Raw genomic sequence first — 19437 nt, forward strand, 5'->3', positions numbered from 1 at the left:
AATAGATTAACATTTCAATCATGCACAGACTAGTTTATTCATAACGTAATCTACAACGCACTTGGCCCGCGCATCCACGCTTATACAATGTGCGCGACAATCTTACGTATCGTCATTTCGTTTACAATCGTTCGTTTGCAATATTCGTTTGCATGCTCGCCACGATTTTCTTGTATTCGCAGGTGTGAGGAGAGAGCTAAGATGTTACGCGCGTTCGTTTATCGAAAACAAGGGGAGTAGTTTAATGTCGTAGTTTAACGCGTGGCTCAGGTTGCCACTATTCCGTTCAAATACGAGGCTCTCTCTGTCGTCGTACTGTTTCCGTCGGACGGATTCAGCAACCTCGTGACTGGCTACCGATGGCGTCTCAGTTAACCACTCGAACTCGCAGCAACAACAAAGAACTATAGACCGTCTAACGTTCATGCTCCTTGTGGCATTCACACGCACACACGTCGTTGCCGGTGCTAGAAGCACTCCTGGATTCATACACGTTATTCGGGATTTTCGGGTAGCTGCGCAACTCTGGTGTTAGTGCTCCTGGACTCCTGCACGTTGTTACCGGTGTCAAAAACACTCTCCCACTGGTTCTTTTCTCTTCACGCGCGTTCCTTCCCATTTCGGACCGAGTTCCCGTTTTCGACTTACCCGGGCCGGTAGGTGCTGCCCTCGCAGGTAGCCGCGCTATCGAGACGGTAGCGCAAACCGGACGTTTACCGTCACAGTAAATTTCAAAATTGTAGTAATTATATACTTGTGTAATATGAATATTTTGATACAATATGTATCACACTTTTATAATTAATCTATTTGATATATTTGTGAAAATATGTAACTATCCGTAATATTCATTTTCCTATTTTTTAAATATTTGGTCTTTCAAATAACTATAAAATACCTGCTTCAAATAACTATAAAATAATTTTCAATTTAAAACAATAATAATCCAAGATTGTTAGTATTTTATAAAATTGCTGCATAGAATGTACTCTATGGAGCTGAAATTGAAGACTCGGCATAAGTTAAAATAAAATATTTTTTTCGTCACTTTTTTAGAGTTTAAAACTTTAAACGCTTTCTCCTCGAAACCTTCTTTTTAAAGTGTGTATCTATTCTAACTCAAAAAATACTCAATTAAATCTTTTCAAATTTATTATTTATATTCTCAACACCTCTCTCCTACGAATAGTATGATAATTTTTTTTATATTAAGAGGTTTTTCACAGACAAAAGGATGAAAATTTTAGTGAAAAATCGCTTTCTTTGCTTCAAATAACTATAAAATAATTTTCAAATTAAAACAATAATAATCCAAGATTGTTAGAGGTTGTTTTTAGTGATTCTTTAATGAAAATTTTTTGTTTTCTCTATTACACGTAATTTTCGGCTAGATATCATAAATCATCTTTTTTAAAAGATGTTCTCGAAAAAGCTCCGTCACCGGCTTATTTCTCGATATTTTTCGTATAAAAAATTAGAGAATGTTAATTAAACAATACTTTATAATATACAAAAGTTTTTAACTAATTATTTTTATCCATATCTCTAAAAAAATTCGTAAACAGTGTTTTTTTTGTTCTGGAACCAGTAACCCCCTCCTTGAATTCTTTGCAGATTCCCTTATATTGAATACAAAATTTCTAAGCAGTTGATATCTTCTACCAAGGAACTGAATCGATCAGGACAAAGAATTGAATATATATGAAACACTCTCTCTCATTCTCTTCTATTACTTCGATGTTATAGTCTATATGAATATATGCTAGTTATGGCAGCTTATTCATTTCATCTTAGAATTATGGAAAGTACACTTAAGTGGTGTACAATAATAATTTATGTTACGTTTTTTTTATTTATAGCATTTCAAACCAATACATGTACGGTTTATTTCTCCTTAACAAAAAAAATCTATTCTACATTTGTGCTCCTTACTTGCATAAATAAAATTTTTTCTTATTAAAATATTAACAATTAGCTTGGAGTGATAAACGTATTTTACGTAGAAATAAACGTATTTTGTTTTAATGTTTAAAAAATTTTGATAAATAATTTTAAGTGTATAAAAGAGATATTACAGCCCATATGGGTTCTGTTTGATTATTTCCTAATATAATTCATATAACTTTATCAAAGATACTTACATTAAGTTGATCATATTTTAGGAGATGAGAAATTTCATTTTTTTTCAACATTTCTTTCATTTCATCTTTATTTATATCAACTCTGTAATTAAAGTCTCCACACCAAAATACATAATCGTGAGCATTCAATGTTCTTCCCATTGGAAAAATGATTCTTCGAGTTATTTCTGCATAATCAGCATTTCTTTCATTAACCTGTGATTGTCCAGCAGCAAAATGAGCACAAACAAAACAAAATGATGTAGAATATAATACAAAACGAATCGCACAGGCTCCTTTATTTCCAGTTGCTCCTCCTAGACCAGTTTTGACTGAATCTACAGCAACATCTCTTAAAAACTCAACATACATTGGTCGAATGAAAATATATAGACATACTCCCACAAGTTGTTGATAAGTAAGTAAAACATATTCGTGATCTCTTGATAAAACTTTTTGTAACTCATCAGCCCATGCTTTAGCGTTTTCACTGCTAGTGGCTACAATATTACTAGCATTTAAATCAACGATTTCTTCGAATCCTATTGCAAATATATCGACAGGATTATTACCATGACTTAATTCCATGAACTCTGAAAATAAAATGTATTATATTATGGCTCTTTATAATATATTTACCAAAATAAATAATATCTTACTTGATGATTTAATATAAGCATCAAGTAGCCAATCTGATAGAGTTACATCTTTATAAACCACACTTCGAAAATGTTTTCCACCGTTAACATTATACGTAGCTACGCCAACTCTAATATTCTTTATATCTGTGTAATCTTTATGTCTCTTACACATTTCTTTTAGTACACTGGATGGAGCATGTAACATACTTGGTGACAATAGCAGTCTTGCTCTATCAGCTAGTTCAGTATTTAGTGCCGATCCGAGGAGTAAAATATCAATAGCTTCTTGTTTATTTGAATCTAAAAGATTATTTTGAATTGTTCTAGCTGCGGAACGAGCACCATCCATTATCTTCGAACTACCTTGAATTGCACCTGTACCAGCATAAATTTTACTGATTTCATTGCCATTATTAATCCACATTTGACGAAAGACTTCATCAAATCTTGCAATAATTTGTTGTTTTTCGTTAAGTTTCAAGGCTATTAATTGTTTTTGTAGGATTTCTAATGCAAGAAATGTTTGCACACAATTAGTTCTATCTAAACAGTCAAGACAGTTAGTACGAATGGTACCATTTTGCAGCTTTAGTATTTCTTGACCAATTGAGTGAAAAAAAGAAAATTCATCCATGTAAACAGATACTTTATCTTTAAGTTTCATTAAGTTTTTTATATTTCCGGCGCGACATTCTTGATGATAATCAAAAAGAATATGCGGCATATCCGTATGATTTGAGCTGTTTTGATGGTCTTGAAAAAGTTGACTAAGTAATGCTTCACCTTCTTTAGTGCTAGTAAAATTGGATGCTAATAAGTTCACTATTACTTGATTGCCGTATCTGTTTTTAAGTAATTTAAAATGGCGATCAAATGCTGGAGCAGAACACTCAAAGCCTCTAGATATTTTTACCTTATGAGAACCAACTTGAATACCTGGTTGTTCCCAAAATAGGGGTATAGAACCACGTGTTTGTATATAAGAAGAAACTTCATTATCTAAGTAAATTATTTGTTCTGTTTCGACAAAATTAGCTACATGTCCATCATCATTGGTTCCACGAACATTAAACCTGAAAAAAAATAATGAAAGAATAAATTGTAAGAAAACAATGATTTTAAGTACTGACTTAGGGTGACAATCGGAACGAATGAAAAAATCGAATTACATGTTATTAAAAGAGTTAGTCAATATAACATAGTCAGTATTGCAAGTTTTTTTTTTCATTGTTGAAGTGTAAAATCAAAGTAGATAAGCTCAATTGGCATAAATTAACTTACTAAGAAAACAAAAATTTAAGAAAAATTATATACTATATCAGGCGCGGCCTCGTTGAGCGTTATTTTGTAATTGCTTACGGATAGACGCCTGGTGCACAAAAGTGCGAGTTGTATTTTGTGGCTGACTCGCGTTTAGCCAGTGTCAAATTCTGGTACCGGTGCGTGTGAGGATCTCGGCAAAGATCTAAGCTGATGGCGCACGCGCAACTTTTTTCCGAGGTGAGCAGTAACGCCCAGTAGTAAGTCACGAGCGGCAGTAGTATCTGCGGGAAACAGTAGGAGAAATAGCAGCAAAAATTGACCATCGAGAGGCGAAATTAAGTGCTGCATTTTCTCTCCTCTCTCTCTCTCTCTCTGGTAAGCATCACAGCATCTTTTCAACGGCTCTTCAACAAATACAGTTTATCTAATCATCTGGCATCACACTTTCGAGCAAACTGTTCCAGGTAGTGCATCTTCCACGGGGCTAACAAGTGTACGCTGTTTCATGCATAATTATTTGCATTCTGCCCTGGAATTTGCATTACTTGTGCAACCAGCATCACCTAACCTCTTTCACCTGAATCAACACTGCATACGTCACTCTACTAACTAAATCAATTGCTGTATCACAACTGCACCAGGACATCTCATCACCTACCTGGCCGTTCTAGCTCTACCAACGACGAATATCATCGCTAGAACAACTATTTTCTCGTCGGTTAAGTGAGGAATATTTTGTCCTGCCTACATTTTTCCACTACTCTGTATTGTCCGTTTTTCTTTTATTATTTGTTATTACTGCGAACCTGTAATCGATCGTTTTTAATTTTTAAGACTACATCTCACCTCGATTCATCTAGCGTAATTCACATCTTCATCTTTATCGTCATTTTCATAATCATTCATTTTAATCTTAAGTTGTAACGTATATTTAAGTCGGGTTACGTCATCTTGTGAATTTTCCGCGCCAAATTTTCCCCCTAATCTCTATTTCGCGTACCTCATTACTGCGAGCATCATCTTCACGCGCATTTTGATTTTCCCGCCACACCCTCTGTGATAATTCGCTTTTCCTCCGTAGAGGTCATTTTACCGAGTTTATCATAGCTGGTTGGTTGCGTGCGCATCCGCGCTACTTGAATTTGCCCGTGAACATTCAAATTATTATAGGCACTTCATTTCTTTCTAAACTTATCTCGCCTATTTATGTCAAGCCGCGTGTGTGCCAAGTGTGGATTGATCGTGCGACGACCTGATCAACTCCTCCTCTGCAACTCCTGTAATTCCCTGTACCATAACCTTTACATTTCACCCAACTCAAGACCAGCCAATCACAACTCTGCAGAATTTAACTGCTGCCTCAACCGCTCGCCGAACGTTGATACAACTTTAGCCAATACCGTCTTGGATATCTTTGCTACGCTTACAGGACACTCCCCCTCTATTTTTGCACACGCCAGGAAACGTCTTGCCTCACCAACTCAGCCATCACTGCTGCCGATCACCAAAGCCTATAGATCTGAGCTACCTCCGACTAAAGGTCGGAACATCGATTATTCGGCAATGTCTGAGGCACTTGAGTGGTTTCGCAGGGAGTCGCAGCTTAACGCGGAGCGGCATGCGAAGGAAGCGCAACTTAATTCTGCGCTTTGAGAGACTGTGCGGACTCTGGACTAAAACGCAGGATGAGTTTCGCGAGCGTGACGTCCATTTCGCAATAGTCGTCGAGCCTGAAATCTTGGTCCATGGGTTACCAGCGGAATTTCAAGGTTCCCTCTTCCAGGCCGCTACCTCTGTCCTCATTGCGCTGGGCTTTGGTGGAGAGCACAACCTCCCTGCGATTATTGCGACAAGGGAGTAGAATCCCACCACTGCCTCTCGCTCTACTGCGCCCACAAATCAGTAGCAGTCCTTCTCTCACTCGAGCCAAGGTGCACGAAGGAAGTCCTTCACCTTCCTGCTGGACTCGCCATCCTCTCAGGACAGAATCATCAAGTTTTCGTCGAGACTGAAGGGGCATACTGCCCAGACGATCTTTGGCTGTAGAGGTGGTTTACGAGTCCTACTGCGTCCAATCTACCCCAAGCCTGTCTTCGAGCTGCTATCCAAGGCCAGAAGAATGAGTGATGACCTCGGATACGCGTGGCCTGTGGTGCGAAACTTGCGGGTCTTCTGCCGCGCCACGCCGCAATCGGAGCTCATTCCTATTGTCTCGGAGGCTGACCTGCGTGGTCTGCCGAGGCTGGCATCTCGCCAACCTGTCGCATGCTCAGCGGGAGCCCCAGACCACCCTCACCCTTCGGCCGCGCCTTTCGCTCCTCTTAGCGGTGCCCATCACGATCTCCGACTTCCTCGCTCTGATCTTCATATCCTACCGCTTGCAAATACACCAAGCTTCACTTTATCTGCCTCCTCTTCACAGTCGCCAACCCTTAACCCAGCTCAAACTTCATGACGTTCAACGGTCCCACTAAATAATTCTGTTACCTCCTCCATCCCATCTCGATCTTCCCTCACCGTTGCGCATATCAACATAAACGGCCTAAACGTACCGTGGCATTTCTCTCTCCTTGAAGCACAGGCACATACAAGTTCATATGACATTATTGCCATCTCCGAAACCAAACTTTGTAATGTCATCTCTGATGACCACCTCGTTCTAGCCGATTATAATTTTTTCCGACTGGATCGCGAGGGCAAGGAGGGTGGTGGAGTTGGCTTCTATTGCCGCAATAGTTTGACAATAAAATTACTCGCTGCCTCTGATCCCACGTTTAACAACTCACCTGAATTCATGATAGCCGAAATCCAAAATAAAAGCCACCTAAAACTTTTATTTGCAGTTGTCTACCGCCGTCCATCCGCCAAAATCCCATCATTTTTCTTCAACACCATCTCTTCCTTTCTTCCTTTCTTCAATGATGTCATTATCACTGGTGATTTCAACTCCGACCTTACATCACATCTTCCTCGCGTCCTGGCATTACGTGATCTGATCGATTCACACGCACTTAGGGTTGTCTCCACCGAGCCTACACACCATCCTATTACTGAGAGTGGAGTGACCACACATACAGCGCTGGATCTTTTCATAACAAATCCCTCAACTCACATTCTTAGCTTCACCAAATCTCTCTCCCCATTTGTACCTTATCATGACCTAATTGAGCTTTCCATACTTTTTTCCTCGCCCCAAGAACAACCTAAAACCTTTGCCTCCCGCTCTCTCCATCGTCTTGATAAATCTGTCCTGAACTCTCTCATCACCACCAAGTTCTTGGTCTCCCGGGATTACCGGGGTGATTTTCTTCGTCGAGACACTCCCTTAGTCGATCAACTTGAGCGAACTTTCACCCTGGCGGTTTGTGGAGCTTTTGACGAACTTGCTCCTTCTCGTCTGGTTACCATCTCCTCCAAAAAGAAGCCGTGGGTGACTGATAAGCTGCGTGTCCAAATGCGGATCCGTGACGCAGCCTACAAACGCTTTCGAGCCTCCAACTCATCCTTAGCCCTTCAATAATATCGCTCCCTAAGAACTGCCATTTCAAACGAGCTCGATACTGAGAAAAATAACCACATCCGTAATAACATTGAACACGCCAATAGCTCCAAATCCAAGTGGAGGACTTTCCGTGACATCGGCCTAACCAATCGACTTCTACCGTCACCACTGCTCTTTTTCTCAGCTCACGAACTCAATAAACACTTTGCCACAGTTGTCAACAGATCTCCAGCCCTAATCCTCATTACATTTGACAATATCTGCAGTTCCCCCTTGCATATCACCTTTACTTTTCCTCCTTTTGTCTTTTCAAAAATTAAACAATCTGATGTTGAGAGCGAGATCAGGGTGTTGCGTTCTAGGGGCAGGGGTTGTGATGGACTTACGGGAGGGATGCTTCTCCTTGGACTTGACACCGTAGCCTGCAAACTTACTGAAATATATAACAAGTCCATTGAAACATCTACTTTCCCAGCTACGTGGAAGCGCACCCTTATTCGTCCTCTTTCTAAGGTCAGATCACCCCAGTCTCCTTCTGATACTAGGCCCATAGCGCAGTTGTCCGAACCCTCAAAAATCCTTGAACGAATATTGCACCGACAATTCTCTGACCACTTGGAAGCTAATGACCTTCTGGATCCCAGACAGGCTGGTTTCCGTAGGGGACACTCTACTGAGACTGCTTTAGTGGGCGTCCTTGACGACATGAGGTTTGCCATTGTTATGAGGTAAATTACCATCCTTGTCCTTTTTGATTTCTCAAAGGCCTTCGACGGAATTCCACATGACTTGCTTATTAATAAGATCAGAGCTTGTCACGTTGGTGACTCCGTCTTACGATGGTTCTTTAGCTATCTTGTCGACAGGGTGCAAGCTGTCATTGACCATGGGGACACTGTTTCGCGGTGGGAGCGTGCCCGGACGGGTGTCCCGCAGGGAAGCGTCCTTGGTCCGCTACTGTTTGCCATCTTCATTAATGACCTCCCACGAATTCTTTTTTTCTGCAAGCACCTAATTTATGCTGATGATACTCAGATTTACCATCACTGCGTCCCTTCCTAGATTGTTGAGGGGCTTGAGAAGGTCCAATTAGATGCACAGGCGGTGGCGGATTGGGCGCGAGCAAACGGTCTCCAACTCAACGTCGCCAAAACAAAGGTCATGATCGTTGGTAGCGAACTTCACATCCTCGCTATTGACCTAAACTCATTGTCCAGGCTCAAGGTTGATGATGTTGAGATTCCATTCTCATCATCAGTCAAAAGCCTTGGACTTACTATCACCTCGACCCTTCAATGGAAACTCCACATCTCCGACATTGTTAAGAGAGTTCACCTTAGTCTAAACTCCCTTAAATTTTACAGAAAGTCACTCACCATTGAGACAAGAAAATACCTGGTTCAAACATTGATCTTTCCCCACTTTTCTTACGCCTCCATAGCCTTCATGCAACTTGATAAGTCCAGAACCCTGGCCCTCCAAACAGCTTTCAATGCTTGTGTCCGATTCATCACAGGCTTTATACCTTTCATCCCCACACCAAGCATTAACTCCCATGTCTCCTTCCATAGATTACGTCTGGGCTGGCTATCTCTTGAGAGTCAGCGCAACATCTCTCTCATCCTTCGTACATACAAAACCGTATGCTGTCAACACCCGTGCTACCTTACGACTTATGACAAAACCCCAAATCCTCCTAATCTTAAGCACTCCTCCCGCAATCCCCCGATGGCCTTCTCCTATCCCGCTCCAAGAACTAAGGCTTAGAGGTTCTCGGCGGCGGCCTATGGCATGTATCTCCTCAACCAGCTGGCCATCACTGAGTTTGATATTTCTCGCTATGTAGAGCTCAGGCGTTGGCTCTATGACTATTTTATGGTGATCGAACAGCTGCTTTTTCGCCACACGGTGGACGCCGAACACCTCACAAATCTTCCCTTGCTCCTGAAACTTCCTTCTATCCCTCTTCCTTTCAACGTCTCCGCCTTCACTTCCTCATCAGAGTACCTCCTATCACCTGGTCGTTACCTGGTCTGTAATTTTCCCCCATTCAATTCCTAGTTGTAACACCCACCGACACTTCCACCCTGATCCACAATCTACCTTCACTGTCACTTCGTCATCTCTCCAGGCTTTACGAGTTAGTTCTTAGTTTTAAATCTGCTTGACCATCATGCTTGTTAACTTGTTTGCTGGCTCCAATTGCCCTCTTTGGCCGGTGATTTTATTTAGTGCTTATCCTGGCCTCTTCAGCATAACGTACTGTGTTATGCTTGCCTGTTCACTACTAGTCACTTAAGTTCATCACATCCCATTTAGTACGCCTTGCTCTGTGATCTCATCTATCTTGTCACCTAACCTATTGTCAATCAATATATCTCTATTCTTTCCACCTCATGCGAATATTGTATCATTTATTGCTATGTATGCTTCATAATCTCACACTCATACTCCTTAATTATATTGTTTAACCTATGTTCATCTTAAATTAATATTTATTTGTATAACTTTATCGCTTATTACTGCGCCCTAATTTAATGTATCTGCATTGTATTCTGCTCATAGCCTACGGGGTTATACCCCACGGCTTAATAAAGCTTATCTATCTATCTATCTATCTCTCTCACTATCTTGTATGCTCAGGCGTTGCAGGTACGCGTGTGCGGCCGAGCAATTTTGCCGGTCCCTGCATCCACGGTATCTTAAATATACATGGTATACTAAAAGTAACTATATAGCTGGCAAATTTTTTTAGGATCACATTTTCCGAGAAAATTGTTCAAACAATAGTTCTAGGGTTTGTTTCAACGAAATAATGGGTAACCTTAAAGCCAAGGTCATTTTAAGGTTGACTTTATTAAATAGAAATCTCTATTTTTTATTTCGTGAGTGAAAAGAGCGGGATATTTTAATTCGAGATATGTACTTGACCTTGGGTGAAATTGGACCCTAAGGATTATTCGAAGGTCATATCCCCCTCTTTTTATTTCCGAAATAATAAAAAAGGGGTTTCTATTTAATAAAAAAAGTTTACCTTGAAATAATCTTAAAAAATGACTTTGGGGAGAAAGTTGAGATCATCAAATATTTCTTTGAATCAAACCTTACGACTGTTAATTGAACAATTTTCTAGGGCATTACGATCTTGGAAAGTTTTTCTAGGTGTATAGTTACGTTTTATATATCTTGTCTATATATCTCTGTGTGTATACATATATCCGGTACATTATTCAGTCGCTAGAGCGTTCACGCCTCCCTATTCATCTTTTTCAAGTAATCTATGCAGACGGCCGCGAGTATAGCCTTTTAGGTTGTAACTCTAATTTCTCCATACAATTATATCATTAATTGTCAAATAAAGAATCAACTGAAGTTATCTCTATGTATATATATATATATATATATATGTTCTGACTGTTTGAATTTAATTTATGCATAGGTACATATCTATGCATAAATTAATTTTAAACATTCAAAAGAAGCACAGAACCGTCTAAGGAAAGCCACTTTTTATCAGTCCTAAAGCTATCTCATTCCATTTTTTCTTTTTTTTTTATTCATAACAGAAAAAACAACAGCGTAAAAGGGACATCTATCCACGTTACTGTTTTCATACATTCTCTCAAAACCGACAATATTGTATTACTTTCTGTCTTGGCTACTGAATAATACATCGAACTAACCTGAAAATATCAAAATACTTAAGATCTTTCAAAGAATTAATCATGTTAGTTATACTCGTATTATGGAAGTATATTAAAATAATAATAAATAACAGAAATATTTTCCTTAACAGGCAGATCTTAAAGTACGTCTTTTTTGCGTGGTAAAAAACATGTACATAAATTCCTATTTTCAAGACGTTGTCCTTCTACATCCCTATTACATTTTAGCGTTCAAACATTTTAGTAACTTAATAGTGGCTGATTTCGCGAAGGAAAGGAATTATAAAAAGTGACATTGTTAGAGTTCAGCATCGGAATTTCTCGACCAAATAAGTAATCAACATCGCGTAACGTGTTTTATGGTCTCGAAGAGTCAGGTTTAGCACAAGTTGTAAACAACATATTGATTCCTAAAGTTAGTAAAATATGATCCAGCACAATGAATAATACTAATACGAGAAATATTCAAATGTACTAATGAATTTTTCGGGCCCACTCTCGATATCAACATTGTCGATGTCCATAGCTACACCTACTCGTATAAAGTCAACTAGCAATGGAAGAGAGAGCGTCGAGTAAAATATAGGCGTAATATATTCGTAGCCTCATTGTTTTTTGTTGTTGTTGTCTGAACGAAACTGAGTTCGATGTTTTATGAAAACATACTTGCGTGCGATAAAAATACTACAGCGTTTTATTTTATTTTATTTGTAAGAAAAATAATTCATTTCTGTTTTTTTTTTGAATCTCATGTTTCGACGTTCGTAATATTTGTTTTTTCTTCACGGTCGAAAAAAGGAATAATTCTCTTTTTTTATGAGAGAAATTTTTACATGAAATCATTAACGTTATTGTTAGGAACTCGAACCGGGTTAAGAAGTCGAAAATTAAATTTACTTTTAGAAAAAATTATTCTTAAAATTTTGCAATATTAAATTTTAAATATTGTTTGTACTATTTTGAATTTCGAAGCAGACTATATTTTTTTGTCGTTGATATTTCATCGTTCCATTCTTTTAGTGTTGCCCTGCATCTTTTCTGCAATATGATACAGTACCAATCAATTGTATCGAACACATAGATTTCTCAAAACTTTTCAGTTAAATTCATGTTCAGAAATCAGCTGAAGGTCTTTCATATGATGTTTACGAATGGATCACTGTATGTCAAACGGACGTTACGTCGGCAGACGCAACATGTGCTTAGGTACGACTTGTATTAGTCGTAGTCTGAGGTGCACGTTTTAATTTATCTTTTCAGATAATAACCGGGATATGCGTTACCAGTATCGCGGGAAATGCTTTTTCGGCGTCATGGGATTGTGACTTTACCATACTACACACTTGGCGATGTGGTTTGTCTTCGTGTTACTATACCATACACTTGGTGATAAAGTAACGAAAAAACCTAACTAGATATGCACTAGACCATACACTTGGCGAAAGCTAAGATAGGAAAAGGAAGGTATTCAGAAGAAAGAAGGACTACTTTTGAGATAATTATTTTTTTTTACTCACTTTTATTGGTAAAATTCCGATGTAGAACGATTTCTAGTTCTACAAACACACGCTGTGAGTAAAAATCATTAGTTGACGAAAAGGCGAAGTAACAAACGAAAATAAAGTATCTGGAGTTCTACTTCTAGCCTGCAAGATCTACCTGCTGCAATTTTAGGCATCTTGTTGAGGACCAATTTATCTTTTTGAACCTAATTAGCTGAGAAATTCCAAGAGTTTTCTGGGCATTTCTAAAAGTTTAAGCCCTGTTTCTAGAGATGACATTGAATGCACTATTTTCATCTAGTTTATGTTTCACTTATTTAAACTATTTATATCTGTGATAACTTTGTTCATTACTTTGGTTTTAATATTATCTAATTAACGTTCATGTAAAAGCAAACTCGAGTTTGCTTGTAATGAATGCAGTAATGAACAAAAGCTGAGTTATATTTATTTCCTATAAAAACCAGTTTTATTGCTTTTAAACATTAATTGATTATTAAAAATTATTGTAAAATTAAAGTAAATCGCCAATATATGAATGAATGTAACGATCAACTTTTATTTCAGATTTTCTTATTAGTTAACGCAAAATTGAATTTAATTAATCTTGAAAAAAAATGAAAACTATCATGAAATTGCAAAAATATCTATTATTTATCGAAAAAACTTAATTAATTAACATAAAATACGGAACTGGATATAAAAAAGAAATCGAAACCTATTATCACTAATTCTTGATAATATTAAGTACAAACTAATCTTAAATATTAAAAATTGTTCGAGCAATAAACAAGAAACTGATATTCATTTTAAAACAATAAAATAGTTTTTGCCGATTACTCGAACACTATACTTATGATAATTGAATTCCGCAAATTTTCGAGAGATCTGTGAGAAGACGTGCATCTTTTGTATAAAGCAAATTATAAAAATCAAAAAAAGTTAATTAAATAGATAAATGCAATAAAACAGAATGCACGTATGTTTCACGGCCCTCTTTTTATAGTTTTTCCGAGATCAACATGCTGTTTCTCTTTAGTAGGCAGACAATGCCTAGCAGTTCTGAAAAGTAGAGTCGTAAACTACGCTTTTTCCTATATAGGCTAAAGACTATGTTCGCTTGAGATCTGCCATATTTGAGAAAACTGTCATACACATAAATTTTTCTCCAGCTGTACGCAGCCTTCGTTTCCTATGAAAAACAAAGCTGTATACTGCTGATGTACAAAAAAACTAATAAAATGATAAGCAGAAAATTCATGATATTTTTCAACCGCCATTACACAGATAATGGCCCTGTCTAAAATTGTAAATCACCAAAAAATCATGGATATGCTCTAAATTGTCACCTTATACTCTACTTTCTTCCGCAATATAACGACTTCAAAAAATCCAAATTAGCGGCTTTAATATGGTGACTCAAACCTAGAAATTTCATAAAAATATTCCAAAAACAATTGTTAGTCATTAAATTCTGATTATACGTATCTTTTCATGCCACAAATGAATTTAGTGTTCAATTTTCTATAGAAATATAATATCACATTCGAGATAAAAATATTTTACAATGCTATCTAAAGGTCAAATCTGGAAACTATACTTATTTCTTTAATTACGAATTAATCAATGTTGATTAGTGAGAAAATAAAGATACTCATAGGTATTTTAAGTCACTGAATTTAAATCTACTGTCCGTCAAAATTACGAATATATCCTACGTACAATTTTTTCGTTGAAGAAGGAACTTTTGTTTCTAATCGTTTAGTTGTAGGATAATTCATATTTATAATTTCCTATTTATAATTCTATCATATTTCTTCTATAATTCAATTAAAGAGCATTAAAGCTACACAATCTTCTTTATTTTAGGAATATTTATAACAATATGCTGTTGAATATGTCAGATTGATATCGCGTCAATAATTCAGTAGCAAATTGAAGAAAAAAAAATAAAAAGGAAATAATAATAATGGCTGCTAGCTTTTCTTATTAATCAGATTAGTTAAAATATTTATCATTATTTCATTTTACTACTATCATTTTTCTTTTATTATTTTATTTTTTTGGATACATTCATTATTCTCTCTTTTTTCAAACCGACCTAAGCGAGTGTTCACTAAAATACGAGTACAAGCAAGACAGCGAATGAAGAGCTTACAGCTGCTGACTAGTATATAAGCTAGCTTTACCCTCCAAAATATCATGCAGAGTATTGCCGAATTTTATGGATAAAATGTACCCTTGAAGGATTCATCCAAGATATCCGAAACGGGATAGCGTTAATCGTGAACGAAATTTTGTTTGCCTAATCATCGCTGAACTCACTTATCTGCAGGACTATATTGATGGTAAATCCATAAAAATGACTTATTCCAAATTCTGAAGGAGTGATTAGCACCCAACAAGGACTTTCTTTGAAAACTAAAACTCTAAAATTCATAGTTTACGCACAAAGCAAGGAGACTCGGTTGGAGATTTCCATGACAGGATACACATTCTGTTAAACTGTGCGTAAAATGCTATAAAGGACGAGCTTGGCGAAAATTTCACCGACGCAATGACTCCGATACACAGCTCGACAATAAAAATTTTCATCGATGGTTTACCTAAATAAATCGGAAATCTGGTTGATATTAAGCAACGCAAGACCCTAGAGGAAGCGTATAAAGAAGCGCTCCGATTAGCAACTAGAAGTAAATTGAGGGCAAGGTACGTCGAACCGAACAAATGGGTGACTTTCCTCCGAGGTCTTAATATGAACTTCAATCAAGACCAACAAAATGACCCTGAGGAACAGTATGACGACGAATGGGACGAATTACTCGTGAAGATTCAGCAGTTGTTTATCTAGTGAAACAACGAATAACAATATAATCACCCTCAAGGTCAAAGTTAAACTCAGAACAGGAACTGGAAACCTCGCTATAGAAATTTCCAGACAAATGGACCACGTGCGGGGCGGCTATATAATCCCGATACGATACGGACTGATATCACCATCCTTCTGAAAAGCGCTACGGAACGATAGCGTATGACCAACGACAAAAGGGAGAGTTCAGACCGAGCCCGAGATACTAGTAATAAGGCAACGCTGGAAATTTAAGCTCAGATAGAACTCGCCCAGTGACAAATGGAGTGGGCTCATGTCTGACGTGCCGGCAGAATCAGAACAAGACTCAGCCTCAACAACAGAATGCGAAGGCAATGATGGCGGAAATACGAGTACAAGCGATACCGACGATAGAGAAGCGAATTGGAGATCTAGCGCAGAAAATAATCAAATCTATGCGCCGACAAGAGTAAGGTTTCGAATACCGGAGACCAATAAAAAATAGACCGTGTTCATGGTCAATAATGGATCGCTTATGAACCTAATCAAATTCAGTGCATTATATTAGACTACGAGGTTTGATCCTAGGGAAGTTACTACCTTAAGTGGTATAACGATGATACATACGAGGGTGGTCCGATAAATAGTTAGCCTACAAAAGAAATACGAAAATTTTGGAAAAGTAGCGTTTTGTTTTTCAACAGAGTTTCCTTTTAGTTCGATACACTTGGCCCAGCGATGCTCCAACTTTTTTCACCCGTCTGAAAAATACGTTTCCTCGAGGTCTGAAAAGTAGGCTTCCGTGGCAGCGATTACCTCCTCATTCGACTCAAATTTCAGCTCGGCGAGTGACTTTTTCAAGATTGGAAACAAAAAGAAGTCGCACGGGGCTAAATCTGGAGAATACGGTGGATGGGGCAGCAGTTCGTAGCCTAATTCGACCAATTTGGCCATGGCGTCGGCGGAGGTGTGAGCCGGTGCGTCGTCATGGTGGAAGAGCACTTTTTTCTTCGCCAAATGGGGCCGTTTTATCTGCAATTCGACGTCGAGTCGGCCCAATAATTCGGCATAGGACAACCCTGTGACCGTTTTGCCACTCTCCAAGTAGTCGATGTAGATCACACCTTGTGAATCCCAGAAAACGGTGGCCATCACCTTTCCGACCGATGGGGCAGTCTTCGCCTTCTTCGGAGCACTTTCGCCGGGTAAAGTCTCGACTGTTCCTTGGTCTCTGGTGTATACCAGTGGATCCATGTTTCGTCGACTGTCACGAAACGACGCAGAAACTCCTTCGGATTGCGCTTGAAAAGCGTCAGACATTGCTCTGAAGTTGTCTCGCGGTTGCGCCTGTTGTCCGGAATGAGCAAACGCGGCACCCATTGCGCCGACAGCTTTCTCATGCCCAAAATTTCATGCAGGAAATGACCCACGCGGTCTTTTTAGATGCCTACGATCTTAGTTATATCGCGCACCTTCAATCGTCGATCTGCCAATACGAGATCGTGAATTTTTGTCACGTTATCCTCCGTGGTAGCCGCTTTCGGAGCACCTCGACGTGGCTTTTCAAAAATCGACGTGCGACCACGTTGAAACTCGATAAACCAATTTTTGACGGTCGCCATCGAAGGAGAAGAGTCACCGTAAACAGCATCCAAGCGCTTTTTGATTTCGCTGCGCGATTTCCCTTCCAAAAACAAGAATCGAATCACCGACCGATACTGCTCTTTTTCCATTTTTCAAAAAACAACGGACACACTTGCTTTCACATGCTCTCAAAAATAAACTACAACTCCGATCTGGCTGAAATCATGACAGTAACCATCGAGAAGGTTGTACTACGTGATAGAATATTTCTTTTGCGAGAGTGGCGCCATCGGGCGGTGAGGCTAAGTACTTATCGGACCACCCTCGTACCGTCCTAACTATAGGTACAGTGATACTGACCATAAATGGAAAGGTTGAAAAATTCCATATAGTGTGGAATAATTTTTCTATTAAAGAGGACGGCATGTTAGGCAGAGATTACCTAATTAATAAAAACACCATAATTTCATACCATCATAGTAGCCCAATAGTGAATAGTGATCTAATAAATCCAATATCATTTTTATCGAATTATATGCCTATTGACCATTTACAAAACGATTTGATACAGATAATGAATATCCAACGTATCGGAGGCTGATACTACAGCGGGCCTAGATCAGGAAATAGAATGATTTGCTTCCGAAATATACGGCAGCAGTGAGATTAAGGATTGTGAAAGAACCGATTGTCGGTATATTGAAGTACACCTTACCTCCAAGGACTTGCCAGGTTATTCAAATAAATTTAGCGAAGACTTCATTAACGGAAGGGTATTTACCAAGAATAGATGTGAACGATGACAAAATCCTTCTTGGAAGAGGCATAGATGTTAACGAAAATCAAATCTGTAAAACTATGGCCATAAATACCCATCATGAAAAGGAGATAGCGATACAAATGGACCCGAATGAAATTATACCGTTTGAATACTTTAAATCGGAATTTTCCAACAACTTTAGCCCACTATAAATACGTATATAATAACCAGAATATATAATAACCAGAAAAGCGACTATGAGGGATCGGAAAAGACTATCGATCAGTTTAAGAAATGATGCGATAAGCTGTTGGAAGTTTGTGACAGGGCTATAGCGATGTTCGCTGGCCCTGTGTGCGGCACTCTCCTCGCGTGAACGCAGTGACCAAGTGTACGCTATATAGCGACTACATACTTGTGTCGTTGCGGGATCTGGAGAGAGGAGCGCGACGATCGGCGAGGTGTCGCTGTGAGTGCGAATGAGAGCAAGAAGAGCGAGAGAGAGAGAGAGAGAGAGCGATTTTGACTGATTTTTGACGGCGAGAGAAGTGGGAGCGCAGCGGCGCGAGGCTTAGAAATTAAGAGAGAAGAAGGGCAGTTAGGCGCGAGCTCTCGAGTAATTAGGGCCGCCTAAGGAGAGACTGGACGAGACGACATTTCGGCCAGAGAGGAACGAATGCCGGGAGTGCGACTGCCACTTGCCAGGAGAGCCAGGAGTTCCAAGCCGAGCCCGGACAAGCAGCGACCATTCGCCGTCCACGGGGCAAAGGCCGTGTTGCGGCCCCTCCTGCAGCAACCTCGGTCATCGCTAGGGCGCCGTTTCTAGCGGGACTACGCTTTCGCCGGCGTCGTCTCTCTGTCGACGGACCGTCGGCATCCGGTGGGTCTAAAGCCTGTTTGTCTCTCTCGCGCCAGCTCTCGCTCGATTACGGACATTTGCGTATTTCGATTTTATCGCGCACGCTGAGCGAGCGCGCTCGCCGCGGAGAAGTTAATCTTGTAGCGATATTTGTGAAAAGGCGTCAATAAATGAGATCGCCATATGTAATATAATTGAATTAAAGTGTCCGATTCTTTGTATCAACCTTCCCCAACCAGCGCGAACTTCGGCCTGTGAAAGTCAGTGCCGGCTTTCTTTACCGAGAAAGAACCCAGAAAAATTAGCAGAGACCAGCCCAAGGCGCACGGAGGCTGACCACTCTTGCATGGCATCCCTTGTTTAATCTCGGCGGGTTTTCGTTGATCGCATCGCTTTGTTCTGGTTGGAAAGAGGTGATCGCGATAATTCCCTTTGTGATAAGTTTTGAACAGTACGGTGTCTCGGCCGATCAGCGCTTTTCGGCGAATTCGCGGAGTAGCGAGCGAGAGCCGTGGAAATAAGTTGGAAAAGGAAAAATTTTAGTTGCATGGGACATTTTAAGTTTTCGTCATTATTGTATCGTCAACGCATTTGGCTCGAGTTACGCGGAAGCCCGGAGCTAGTGAAACGGGCTGAGGCGAGTATTGCGGTGTTGTGATTAAGCGATTACGCTGTAAATTTGTGTGCTGTTATTACGCAGATTGCGATTGC

General features: G+C 39.3%; 1 protein-coding gene across 6 annotated transcripts in view; it reads right to left on the reverse strand.

Moving 5' to 3' along the window:
* The window catches only part of LOC131668558 (synaptojanin-1), a 433427-nt gene that overhangs the window by 186265 nt on the left and 227725 nt on the right, over positions 1-19437 (reverse strand). For all 6 annotated transcript variants that reach the window (XM_058942847.1, XM_058942873.1, XM_058942843.1 and 3 more), the window contains 2 exons: positions 2780-3834; positions 2142-2713 (listed from right to left, as the gene is read on the reverse strand). In XM_058942847.1, the coding sequence (XP_058798830.1) occupies positions 2142-2713; positions 2780-3834 (1627 nt within the window). The remainder of the gene's footprint in view (positions 1-2141; positions 2714-2779; positions 3835-19437) is intronic.

This window comes from Phymastichus coffea, unplaced genomic scaffold (assembly GCF_024137745.1).
Source record: "Phymastichus coffea isolate CEN01 unplaced genomic scaffold, Cenicafe_Pcof_1.1 PCOF00006, whole genome shotgun sequence".
Lineage (NCBI taxonomy): Eukaryota > Metazoa > Arthropoda > Insecta > Hymenoptera > Eulophidae > Phymastichus > Phymastichus coffea.